The sequence below is a fragment of the Thunnus maccoyii genome, chromosome 7 (assembly GCF_910596095.1).
Source record: "Thunnus maccoyii chromosome 7, fThuMac1.1, whole genome shotgun sequence".
Taxonomy (NCBI): Eukaryota; Metazoa; Chordata; class Actinopteri; order Scombriformes; family Scombridae; genus Thunnus; species Thunnus maccoyii.
Window position 1 is genome coordinate 1,969,950 of NC_056539.1, and position 13,886 is coordinate 1,983,835.

At 37.9% G+C, this 13,886-nt stretch overlaps 1 protein-coding gene across 6 annotated transcripts in view; it reads right to left on the minus strand.

Annotated features, from left to right (window-relative positions):
- Window positions 1–13,886, minus strand: part of szt2 (SZT2 subunit of KICSTOR complex) — a 113,007-nt gene that overhangs the window by 50,035 nt on the left and 49,086 nt on the right. For all 6 annotated transcript variants that reach the window (XM_042417808.1, XM_042417811.1, XM_042417809.1 and 3 more), the window contains 2 exons: window positions 13,748–13,832; window positions 2,555–2,734 (listed from right to left, as the gene is read on the minus strand). In XM_042417808.1, the coding sequence (XP_042273742.1) occupies window positions 2,555–2,734; window positions 13,748–13,832 (265 nt within the window). The remainder of the gene's footprint in view (window positions 1–2,554; window positions 2,735–13,747; window positions 13,833–13,886) is intronic.

The following is a 13,886-nucleotide window of genomic DNA, read 5'->3' on the forward strand; positions in this document are numbered from 1 at the left end:
GATTATTCTGAGTATGATATACTGATGTTTAAAAACACAGTACACAGACACTTCATATTACATACCACATAGAAAGTACAATCCAGTGATCATCTACACTTCCCTCTCTTATCTTATCTTTGGAGGGATGATGAAAAATAATATTCATGATAATGACAGAAGTGAGAGACTGGACATGATAAGCAATTGCCGTTGCCACGTCTGTGGTCCAGCACCAATGCAAACTCTGTCTTCCTGCCTATCCTCTGCTGCTTCCTTCATTCACTTCAGTCTGTCCACAGCATGTGATAGAATTTACATCAGGAAGTAGATGGATCCTATTGGCAACTACAGTGTTTCATCAAAATTCCACACCATGTACAATTTTAATATTTTGGGTAACCTTTCGTTAACATTTCTTTAAATAATAAAAAAAAAGCACAGATTGGGAGATGCATTATGATTGGCACTGCACAGTTAAGTTTTAATTCATTCATTTGAGGATGGATTTATTTTAAGGCCCAAAACCAAACAGCTGGAATCTTATTTGTCAGTTGTTTTTTCAACAACAGCAGAGTAGGACTAATTTAAAAACACAATTATATTAATAATAACCTAAAACTAAGACTTAATTTTGATTTATGGCACTGTGATGCAGTGTCACATTGACAAATTCATCCTCCAGGAACAAAAATCTCTTCATATTACAGAGCTGTATACATTAGCAAGAAAGATTTACTCGCTCAATTTTAGGGGCATTTATTATTTAGATTTTAAATTTAATAGCTGGACTGTTACCCATGACATAGCTTGACGTTTATGAGTGTAATGAATCCCTTTTTAATTTGCGCAGTTTATACAAGAAAATGACTCCTGGGACTTGCTGTAACCTTGTAACATAATCAAATCCAATGTTGATATGATTCTCAGCAGGGTAAAGGACAGTGTGAAACTGAAAATGACAGATAGGCAACGCTCGGCCAAAAAGCCCCACAGTCCTGCTCATTTTCAGTAGCAAAATTACTTTGTCAACCAACTGGAAAGGGGAACTAATTTTTTGCACATCAAATTCAGTTTAATAGTAATGGAGAGTACTGCTGACTGACAACAGTTGTATAACGTCATCTCAGCGTCAGGAGAATCTTGTCTGTCGAGTCTGAGAAAATAACCCCTGGTCGTAATCTCATCTTGGACTGGGAGACTACAAGACTCCATTTTTACCTGGCAACATGTGATCTGTATCCGCTTATCTGGAAAAGGAAAAATGCAACTGGAACATCCAGACCACATTTGACTCACAGTAATCATAAACTGAATTATTGTTTTTAATTTCTACTCTGTCACTAACCACATATGCTGCACTTCATGTCATCACCTTTTTCCACTTGTATTCAAATGCAATACTGTTTTTTTTACATTGTTGTCTTCTCATTTTCACTCATGTGGTCACTAGATAGTTTAATTATTATGCTTTGTATTGCATACTGTATCTTTCTGTATTATTCAACTGCTTTTTGTACTTTTCTGCTGTGACCCTTTAATTTCTCTGGCTTCAATAAAGTTTACTTTATAGTACTTTGCCTTATCGTTAGGGATGGTAATTGTATTCATATGTGAAAATGCCACAAGTCAATGAAAACAAATGCACACAGGGTGAAGAAGAAAAAAGCTACTCTGAATTAGAGCCAGAGCAATATGTTGGTCAACTGATATTAATAGCAAATATTGGCCTCTCACAGATATATTGATATCGGTGTATATGTAGTCCGGTATGCGCCAATATTTTTTTTATTTTTTTTTAAAGTTATATAGGCAGCATTTTATGTAGATTTGATCCTTTTTCTTAATTCAAGTTTAATATACATCTTTTTTTTGTTCTGTGTTTTTTTTTTTATTTATAGTTATTTATTATTATTAAATTCCCAGTGAAGTTTCCTTTTTCAGTGCACTGATGTCATTTTATTTGATAAAGTTAATTGCTAAAGTGTTAAATATCATGCCTCCATTACATATCTTTGTCACAAGTGTTTGATAAGCACATCTCAGGGATCATTGAATAAATGTGTGTTTATGTATATATTCTGTATATATTAGATTATTGGCCGATATATCAATATCAGAATTTTTTTACTCCTTAATATTGGTATCGGCATCAGCCCCAAAAAATCTGGTATTGGTCAGGCTCTACTCTTGATTATCGGGAGCATTTTTGGCCCTTCATTTTGCTTTCTCTTGTGTTGTCTGACTTTCAAGGCCATTATTGCTTCAAAGCCCCATTCATTCATGACCCTCATGTCAACAGAATGAGGATGTTCATGTTTACCAAGCTGGCCAGTGGTTTTAGTTTTTTACTTAAGAACTAGGGAGTAAAAAAAGTCAATTTTTATCTGAATGGAGCACTTGCTTGCTGCTTTTCAGAATTCTTTTGCCTTTCAAGTACATTAGATTGTCTTTACCTTTGTTTTGTCACTTCCTCTGTGTGACAATCTCTCCATCTAACCCAAACCCTTACCCTCTATTTAGCTAGCATCAGCTATATCACAAGCTAGCAACAGCTGCTCAGTGTTGTGTTTACCTGTACATGAGCTGACATTGATGGAGTCCACTTTAACCACAGTGGTCAGCTCATCAAAATGGTCCGGATGAAGGGCGATGGCGCAGTTCTCTGATCTCTGCAGCGTGGCACAGTCCTGAGCTGGGACCTGAAGGGGCCGACCAGTGGCGTCCACAAATGAGAGGGCGATGCAGGCAATACCTGAAAGAGCAAGGAAACATATTAAAATAACTAACAAACTTTTACAGAGCATTACAAAAACTGAAATCGAGTCGGCTCATTAGGTTTTCAATTTCTACTTTCTCCCAAGTCACAAATGACTTTGCTTCCTTGGCAGTTATACAAAAATCACTGATGGTGGACCAATTTTCATATAGCCTTGAGGTTATTAGGCAAATATCCATTTGTATACCTAAGAAATATAATATTTTCTAACAAATGCCTCTCTTTTGACATGGAACATAATGATACAGTGAATGACTTGAGTCTTGACTTCTATCTTTTATGTTTTTAGTCACATTAAGCAGTGCTCGGCACAAGCTTCAGTGCAATGTATGTGTGACCTGTATGAGACGGTACTGCTGGATGTGTTAGCTTTGACATGGTACCAGCTATTATTGCACACAGTGACTAAGCAGCACCATGCATGGAGCAGGCCGGATGTTTGACCGAACAAGCAGGAGACACAGATGCATTCAGAAATACATATATATTCAGTTTTGCCATTTCAAACAAAACAGGGATGTCAATTTTCAATACTAAATTAATCATTATCATATATATATATATATATTTCAGCCACATGAGTGTTACTATAAACACCAAAATGACCACATCATATATCCATTCACGATTAAAAGAAAGCTGCCCTGTAGCTCTGGTCACTAAAAGAATCTTTTAGATAAAAAGAAGAAAATGTACTTGAAAGGGAAATTTCCCAGTAGTGGAAATTAACAATTAGTAGCACAAAATGCCATACAAATCAAGACTGCACACACATTATTAACACTTCAAATTACTGTAATAGTGCATTCAAGATTCCTCGGAAAATGACTTGCAACTGGGAAAGTCTGCTACTGGAAGATGCAGCATCATCACCAGCACGTCAGCATTTTTCCAAGATAAAAAGCTCAAATGAGATCAGAATATGCTACAATTCTAAAGGAGTTCTGCAGAGCCAATCATGTAATAGTAGTCTTAGTGCATGGTCACACTAGAGAGTGGCACAACAGTAATGGTGGCTGGACAACTGAGTATCTGGTCTTTGCTATGGCAATGGTAGGGTTCACAGGGGTAGGTAAAGTTGTGTTAGGTAAGAGAACGGTGTGGGAATGAAAACAGAATGTTGCAAAATTAGTGGCTATTTGTAATACTAGTAGAACTAAACAAGCAAGGTTGATGAATGGACAACTGAAAGAGACATGGCATTTAAATTAAACTGCCTGTCAAGCCAGCTGGATATCAGCCATTGTAAATTTAAGTTGCCCTCATGAGCAAACCCACTGATCTCGGGGATTCCTTACTGTAGAAGTGCTTATGTATTTACAAACGGTGAGGAATGCAACACAATGAATCTCTGAATGGCCTTGTTGGTGCCACGACTTTATTTGATAGCTCAAGCTGAGTTGTATCAAAGTGAATCTGAATCTAAAAATGAACATTAAATATTGTGTAAGCTGCTTACAAGGACATTGGGGCTCATTCACAAACAGTGTGTACGCACAAATCTTTTCTATTAATATATTAAAAATGTCTTGTTCCCACTTTTAGATGACAATAGCTTATATATCGGAATTTCCAAATTGGAATGTGAGAGCATCAGATGTGGTTGTGATATATGCAGCTGGTTAACCAGCAGCCTGTTCAGTGTCCTCACAGCCTGACAGTTCAGTAGTGGTGCAGGGAGGATGCTCTGCTTTCACTACATCATGGTCTGTTGTGAACAGAGACGAAACACGATGAGCACCTAGTGCAGCAGTAGAGATTTATTTAGATCAATTCCACAGATCTACACATTTACCAACTTTTTATTTTGTTACTGACATGCTGTGTGGTAGTGGTGGAACAGGTATACAGGCTGTATACAGGATTCACGATCAGGCTCCAAATGGTTGTGTCAATGACATGTTTACCAGTCAAATCTGCGTTTCTGGCTTCTACACTTTTCCATCACAGCCCTCTTTGCAATGAGTGACAGCTCTCTCCACTGCTGCACCACTCCAATAGAGCTTTCCTTATATAGAGAAATGGGGGTGTGGTAGAATGCTAATTTCCAATAGCGGGCACGTGCCTGTCAATTTAGAATGATTCTGATTCACTAACAAGCAAATCGTCATGTCATGAATCCGATGGTAAGAACATTTCTACGCACATATTAGTGAATCAGGCCCAATGTTTTTTTTGTTGTTTTCTATCCGAGGATGGCTACTTTTCTTGACAGATTGAGTTGAGTCAATGCAACTAAAGCTGAGCATGCTCCATTCATCACATGCTGCCTTAATAACTGGTTGCTCATGATGGTTGACCATGTCAGCTTGGGAAATGAGGCCAATTATTGCTACAACACAGCCTTAATAGGTATAAGGAAAGTGATGGAACTCAATATGTGACTCAAGGCTGGCGCCATCCAGCAAAGAGTCGCTCTATCAATCTGAATTTAACTCTGGCCCATTCCTATACAGTATATGAACACAGGGTGACATTTTCATATTAGGTTGATGAATCAAAAAAGGCTTGCCCTCATGCCCACCCCCTAAAAAAAAACCCTACCCTCTACATTTTAGAAATCATAAATTGCTGCTCTATACCAAAAACAAAAATAATCTACATGTGGAGGCAATCATTTAGGTTCTTTTAGGGTAACATATTTAATCCTGCATTAGGGGTTTAATTATAGTGATTATAGCGGTTCATATTAAACAAGCCTCATTGTCTAATGGGATACATTTTGTAACAGGGTTCAGTGTGACAAAAGCCAGTCGAGGACAATTCTACAGTAAGCTCAACAGTACAGAAACACTGCCTCAAAAAACAATAACACCACACTTCATGCACCTTAAAGGTCTATGCAAAATCTAAGAGCAAATCAAAGATGAGTATGTGCAGTACAGCAAAGAAATGCCATGAAGATAAAAAAAAGGCCAACAGCAGAGCACACAGGGCCAGCAGCAGCATGGGCTTCAGTCAACACAATGGTTGCGACAGGTTGTAAAGGAGACAGCAGAAGACATGATACATGTGGCGGTACCTTTAAACTGAGAAGGTGGGAAGAGTTGCTGAACCAGCTCCGACATGGTACCTGGGCCAACATTAGAGACACCCAGAGAATAGCATTAGGGATGCACCAATAGCATTTATTCACTCCCAATCCAATTTAACACCACTATCAAAGCAGTGGTGGCAATTCATAGTAAGGGGGTCGTAGGTTCAAACCTTCACAGGTCGTTCCTGTATGAGGTCTGGATGTGTTTGTGCTGGTATCTTCCATGTGCTGTGATTTACTTAAACAAAGACATGCAGGTGAACCTCTAAATGTCCCATAGCTAGATATGTGTTTTACACCTGCAATACACTAATGACTTTTCTACAATGTTTCCCTTCCTTTTTCCCCAAGCATAGAAAAGCCAAGTAGAGAGTGAATGGATAAACTTGAAGCATTATTATGGTCATGGACCATCAATTTGTTTTATGAGTAAAAATCTGAAACCATTATTCTGAAATCACCAGGCATTTAAGCCAATGCATGTGATTGACAGTCATCTATTACAGAGCAGAATACTATGTGTAGATTTATTATCTTAATATAGCATCTTATTCTGATAGCAAAAGGTCTAACTCATAAAAAAGAAATCTACCAAAGACAAAAATATTCAAATTCTGCATATAAAGGTAATGTTTGACACTTTTAAAATCTGAATCACTATTTGCTTTGGGGGGGGTCAATGGACAGTATTTCTTTGCTGAGCTGGGGCAGTGATTCCCATTATAAAGGAATCACTAGTAAGTTTGTCTGTCAGACTGAACACAAAGTGAATTTTCAGCTTGTTTTACTTGAGCAAAATTGACTGCTTGAGTGTTTCTGCAGTTTGTGCGTCTATGTTTTAGCGATGTTCATACAGAAAAAGGCACATTCCTTCAATTTATTTTGAGGGAAAATGACAAAAATGTGGTTGTCCACATGGGAAATAATGCAGTGACAAAGATCAGAGAATTATGTGTACATGGAGCTCACTAGGAGTATGTTGGCCACCTAGAGCTAACATCTTAGCAGCATTAGCTACAAGGTTGAGCGCTTCTTGTGTAAGATCTTGACTTGCTGAACAAGCTACCAAACGTTCACCAGGGAAAACACGCTAATGTCAGTTTAAAAGCTATATAGCTAATTACATAGCTTGTCAGCTGTAACACACCGAATGGCTTAAAAAAATAGGAAAATTACAACATAAGTCAGTTTAGATGCTTAATGATTAATAAACTAATAAAACACTGCCTGTCCTTAGCTTGTACGTTATAGTTAACAGTGTATGTGTGTTCCCATTATCTCTCCCTGGCCCTGTCTGCTCAGCTGTCATTTAAACATCACTCAGAGGCTTAGAGGGGAAATAGAATTTCTGATTTATCAGCAAAGATGTTCTTTTCTTCTTTTCAATAAAAAATATTAATACTAAATTTAAAAATTAGATGATTTTGACTGAAGATGGCTGTGATTTTAGTTGCACTTAAAGTGTGCTGCAATAATTGAGAACCACTACACTGTAAGCTATCATCTATTCCATCATTCTATCCTCAAGTCATCACATGCACATGTCTCCTGTCCTGTCACTGTCAGGATCTGCAATTACACTGGCCTTTATAAAAGAATGATATTCTCACCAGTTTAAATGTACCCACAAGCAAGGATTCAGTGAAAAACATTTAAGTGCACAGAGCAGCAATGAGTCATTAGAAAACACTTCGTTAATTAGCTGACAGGAAACACACGTGAGAGTGCCGTTTGCTACAACACCGTCTCAGCTGTCTGCCGCTGAGAGTTATTTCACACACTGGTCAGGGATCAGGTAACACCATATAACTTAAGCACCTTGTTCCACAGCTGCTAAAATTAATGAGATGGAGTGAGAGCTTCTCCGCACGGCAATTAAAAAGTCGTTAGACAGCAAGTCGAATGAAAACAGGAGCAAGGAACAATACAAGGAACTCATATCAGCCACAGTGATTACAATTTGACAAACAACTAAAGGTAGGACTCCCCAAAGAGCTCCCGGGAGGACAGGAAGTAGAATTGTATTTGCAGTTGTTAGTTGTTACTTCAATTCCACTGCAGTAAAAACACCCAAAACCACATTCAAACATGCAGTTAACTAACTTTTTGGGTTTTTTTTTTTACATTTGGAGAACAATGTTATGGGGTCTGTTGTTGCTTTTATTAATCTTTTGTCACCCACATTTGGTACTAGCCCAATACCACCACAATCCTAATCTACTAGAGAAACTTAAAACTCTAAAGTAATCAAAGTCCTAAGTCAAGTCCAATAAGTACAAAGTCTCAAGAGTAGACCATTACGTCCTGGTCTTGAAGTTAATTATTCAAGTCCTAAACAAGTCATTATGGAATTAGGAACATCAGTGACAGATTGGTAATATTTGACATTGATAACTGATTTGAAAGGAGAATCTTTAGGTTACCAGGGCTCCGTTCTTTGTACATGGATAACCAAGTTATCCAGATTAGACTTTTGACCATTTGACATGGTTCTTTGGTTTCTTTGAAGCTGGTTTAAAATTCATCTGGAACTGTTGTCATAGCAACAAGTCCTTAAGCCCAAACCCGCTAAAGTGCAGGCTTATTGACAGTTAGCTGGATCGTGACCAAGACGTTAAAGGTTGAACTACATACTGTATATGAACTCATTTTACATTTTTATACGAACTTCCTTATATAAATATAATTATGATTTAAGAAGAGACAGCTTTTTGAGATTTCTTTTCCAATTTGGAGATGTTTTGATAAGGTTTCATTTTCATAGCAACATCACTCACAGAAGCGTGGAAAGAGCACAATACAGAACAGAACAACATCAGTAACAATGCAGGGACACAAAATGACACTCAACACACCTACCTCGTGTAACAGCAATCACACAATCAGCACTCAGCTGATAATATAAATGCTGATCATGGTTTCACTCATTTTGCTTTGGTTATTCAAGACCAATTCATCCAGGGCTAACAAATCAATCCTCAAAGTGCTTTCAAAGAATCAAATAAACTGGATGAAATTATTTTAGTCTGGTAACAGTTTGTTAGCCTGGATTAGTTCAACCACAGGATTGTGTTGTACACAAAGATTTAGTTACCGGACTGTGTTGAGGTTTCATTGAGTTCGTGTTTGCAAAGCCATATCTGGCCAAAGAACATTAATGTTGGACTCAACTTACTGTTCCTCAGGAAGCCTTAAATGTCAAACAAAGCTGGAAGTTGTTGCGTCTCTATCTGACATGTTTTGCATGCTGACCTCTCTTTTTGGTTGACCACAGGTAGTTTTAATATCTGAATTAAAGATGGGAAATTCATTGAAAAGTAACCAAAACCGTCATTATGACTCTCATACAGACCAAAGTTTTGTCACATTGACATGCTTGATAAGACATGCTGCCTTCATACACATACCCCTTGACAGTACAACAACAAATCTAACCCTATAGGTACACTATCAGTCAGAGTTTGCTGTGTGCGTTTATTCCATAAATCCAGTCAGCATTGTTCCACAAGTGTCAGAAATAGACAAAATCACTCAAGAGTTGAAGAAATACAGCTAGTGGCGGGTGTAGATGAGAAGAAGCTGGTACAGAAAAAAATGATGTCATGTCAGTCATATGGGCTCTTGGGCTTCAGTCAACACAATACAGGTCAATATTAAGCTAGATGAAAATAGCAGAGAAGCGCAGCTTCTTTGGGAGTGTTCAGAGCGGAGTGTGTGAGGCGTGTGTGGGGAAGAGACAGATGAACATGGTGAGGCTGCACTCAGGACAAGCAGGTGTGCTGGACGTCAAAGCAGAGTCAGGTTAGCAGTAAGCAATGCGGTGAATGTAACATGAATGTTCATTAGGAGCTATAAACAAACGCTGCAGCTCTTCAACAACCGAGCCCAATCCCCCAGTTTTGTTTACTGCAGTTAACTGCTACAACCTAGCCCTGTATCTGTAAAGAAGTCTTGCAGTTTTGTTGTTTCTGACACAGCAGTCTGTTACACAATTGTCTTTTAAATAATGTCACTGTGCACTCTATACTATACTGTAGCATACTATACAAGATCTAGCTAACGGGATAATGAAATAATTATTCAAATCTATTTATAGTGCAATTTTTACAATTTACACTTTCATTTAGCAGACACTTTTATCCAAAGCGACATATATCTGAGAGCTGATACAACACAAGCAGGGATCTAGTCAGGAGAGAACAACACCAGTAAGTTGCATAAAGCTGAGTTTGAGTCCAATAGGAAGTAGATGGCAACAGGCGGTTTACAGAGGCAATGCATAGAGTACATAGATTGCATAGAAGCAGTTTTTTTTTCTTTGTATTTTTGTTTTTTCTCTACCTTCAGTCCATCAGGTGCAGAGGTGTTCATGAGAGAGCTGAGTCTTTAGTCTTTTCTTAAAGATTGAGAGGGACTCTGCAGATCAAACAGAGTTTGATCACTTGTTCCACCACCGGGGAACTACAGAGGAGAAGAGTGTAGCTAGTGACTTAAGGCCCTGTTGTGGTACCAGGCGCCTTTTATTGGCAGAGCATAGTGAGTCAGAAGGAGTGTAGACCTGAATGAAGGAGTTCAGGTAGGTGGGAGCTGTTTTACTTGCTGTTTAGTAAGCATCAGTGTCAGGGTCTTGACTTTGATGTGGGCAGCAACTGGTGCATGCAGGGTGACATGTGCTGTTTTGGGCTGGTTGGAGATCAGCTGTGCCGCCGCGTTCTGGTTCATCTGCAGAGATTTGAACGTACATGCGGGGAGGCCTGCCAGTAGTAGTAAGACTTATTTTGAATTAATAATAATATAGTTTATTTATGGGTCTTTTCAAGATACTTTAAAAGATGCTTCAAAAAGTTAACAAGTTAAAAAGATAAATACACTAAAAGTGTATTTTACTGCAAATGTAGATAAACACCTAAACGTGTTGGTAACTACTGAATATGTGTGATTCTCTGTTTTTCGGTACAAATCATTAGTAAGAGCTCCACTGTGAGGACGGACAATGTTGTGCACAGGTGTATTTAATAAGATGTCATTTCATTGATCATTTCCAAAGTAAATGAGACACTTAACAGTGATACTGATTTTAGGTGACATCACCCAGCCCTAATCTGAAAGTTATAGTCCCCTTTAGAAAACATTATATGTAAATCTGGCTGTGTCATGCTGATGATGTCCAGCTTTATGCGTTTGTGAAACCTGGGGAACTTTCTAATCTGTCTACTTTACATAATTGTATTGGTGGAAGTGATGGGATGTCTCATAGTTTGCTACAGCTCAATCACAACATAACTGAAGTTCTTCTCATTTTCCCCAGTCAGACCCTGGAAATCTATCATCAGCACTTAGGCCACTTGTCTGCCGTCTTAAAGATGGCTTCTAGAAACTTCAGGGCAATTTTTAACCCCCACTTGAACTTTGAGAAACACATCAAGACAGTTATTCAGTTAAGTCATTATTGAGTTAACATTGGTCATTCTTAACGTTCCAACAGGTAGAACAGATCATCCATTGTTTACAGTTTAAAAAAGGTCAACAACATTTTATCAATAACTGCTGTCTTTGAGTGAAGTATATTCTTTTGTGTTTGCACTATGTAACCCCAGTTTTGAAAAGTTGTATATAAATATTCTATCTAATCTATTCTATTCCACTGGTCAGCAGCTTTCCCTCCTGCTTGCATGCTGTGATTGGCTGCTGTCAGATTGATTTCAAGTACGTCGGTTGTCATAAAAAAAATTGAAAAGTTGACTTTCTGCACACTTACAAGTCACAAGTTACTGGTGTCTGGTGTTGAGTTGCAAGTCTTTTTTTAGGTTTTATCAAGTGAAGTCCAAAGTCAGTCCCAGTCATGTGACTAATACTTTAACTGCACTGTAAGTAAACAACAGCTCGATTGTATACATTTTATTTATTGCTGTTTAATGGAACAAACCTGCTTTAGCCAGTCAGGATAACGTCTTCTGCAAATCAAAATGTAGCACTGTGATTAAGAGCCTAATGTTAAGTTAAAATGGCAATGCAAAGTAATTTATTACAAAAATATGAGCAATTATAGATGAGAGTTTTAATTCAGTAAACTCATCATTTACATCCATAATTAGTTGCCCTTTGATAGGAGCTGTTGAAGAATGGCAGAGATAATAATTCGCCTTCCACATTTTCACATTGAACCAGGTGCCCTTTCAGTCACTGAGTTAATTCCTGCAGCAGAACTCCCCTTCAACAGACTTCAAATGCCAGTAGATGACGTTAGCGTATTGATAAATGAGAAAATATTGCCATCTGAAATGCAATTGATCACTTAAGTCTTTAAGGGAGATGTATGGAAAGGGACCACAAAGAGAAAATAGTTGCATTTGAATGTGATTTGCATAAAAGCCTGCAAGACAAGGCAGTTTTAACACTGAGTAAACTGATTTCTAAGTGTGAGATTATATACTTCCAAGTACTGACAGTCCACCTAGCATTCATGAGTGATTGGGCAGCAGCCTGCAGTTTCTCTGCAAAGCTAAATGGCATGTTTGTTGTTTCAACTAACCAAACATATTCAACAAGACAGTCGAGATGCTTTTCTGCAACAGGCAGGTCAACTCTGGTTAGAGAGGAAATTAGGTTGGAAATCTAAATGCAAAAGCCTGAAAATAACACTGAGTGGAACACTGGTTGCAAACATAAGCATGAGGTTTGGTGCACAATGAGAGGGAGAAAGAGAAAGCCGCCTCAGGATAATAATTGCGCTGATGCTCATCAAAGAAATTAGCGTTGTGTGAATAGGGATGAAGAGAAGACTGTGTAGTAGTTTCTGTTATGCCAGACAGGCAGAGGAAAATGTGTTCTGAACTTTATCCTCCAAATCAGAAGCTCAACAACCTGAAAGAAGAGTCAAAGAAAAACTCTACAACTAAGCCAAAACTTGAGGTTACAACAATGTTTCCAATCAATGATATGCTCATAAAAACGTAAACGAAGACAACTCATCTAAAAAACAAAGACTAACATGACAAGACAAGATGAACATGGTTTTAGTGTTGATGTTTTTTCAAACTCTTGCCTCTTGTGATCTGGGGAGCTCCATTTCCTGTCCTCATAACATGCTGATGATTTAGTTTTTGATTTTTTTCCAATATTTTTTTTATTTTATTTTTTAAAAAAAGCTCCACTTATTTAACGCTGATAATCCACTCCACAAAAAAGAAAGAGAAGAAGAAACAAGGCTCATACAATGAAGAAAAACAAACATTCCTCTGTTTACTCCACCACATCCAAATCTTTAACATCATTTATAGAGTCCCAAAATTTTTTATCTTTTAGTATATAAGTTAGTTTTTTAAAATAGTTTTGCACATGGATACTTTAGCCTTTTTTTTTTTTTACCACATATTGTCATCGTCACAGGTTCTGCTTTTGAATTCCTGAAGCTAAATCAGGACTCTGCTCAGGAGTTGATACTAAATACGAGTTGCAGGTATTTTCGGAGGTTACTTGCTGTGCTGCAGATGCAGACGTGACATCACATCACAACAAAGACAGCAACAGTAAGCAGCATTTTACTACTGCAACTGTGTCAACCAGCACAAAAATACTGGAAAACACTTGTTAGGCAAACCAGCATGTCCAGGTTCTCATTAGTATTTGTCATAAACTGTAGAAAAACATGGGCTTTCTTTATTGATCAATTTCACTGTGAATGATCTATCAATTATTTTTGATACCTGTTTAGTCTATGAAAAGACCAAAAATTGGAATAAATTGCTTGTTTTGTCCAACCAACAGTCTCTAAAACTCAAAGATACTCACTTTCTAAAGATTGCAGTGATGTATAACAAAGAAAAGCATTTATCATTTCCGAAATTATTCTGACAAGATAATAAACAAGTGTTATGTGTTATCGTCACATGCGTTTGTACACACACACACACACGGACTGAGGGTTTGCTGGTCTGGGGGAATGTGATTACCTTTGCCTCCGGTCCCCTGGCCTCCAGGTTTATTGTAGAGGTAGATATCACCGTCAGCCAAGTCACTGCTCAAATGAAAGTAGTGCTGCAGACAGAACAGGAGAGCAAATCAGCCACTGGAAGCTCAAACCACACAAGT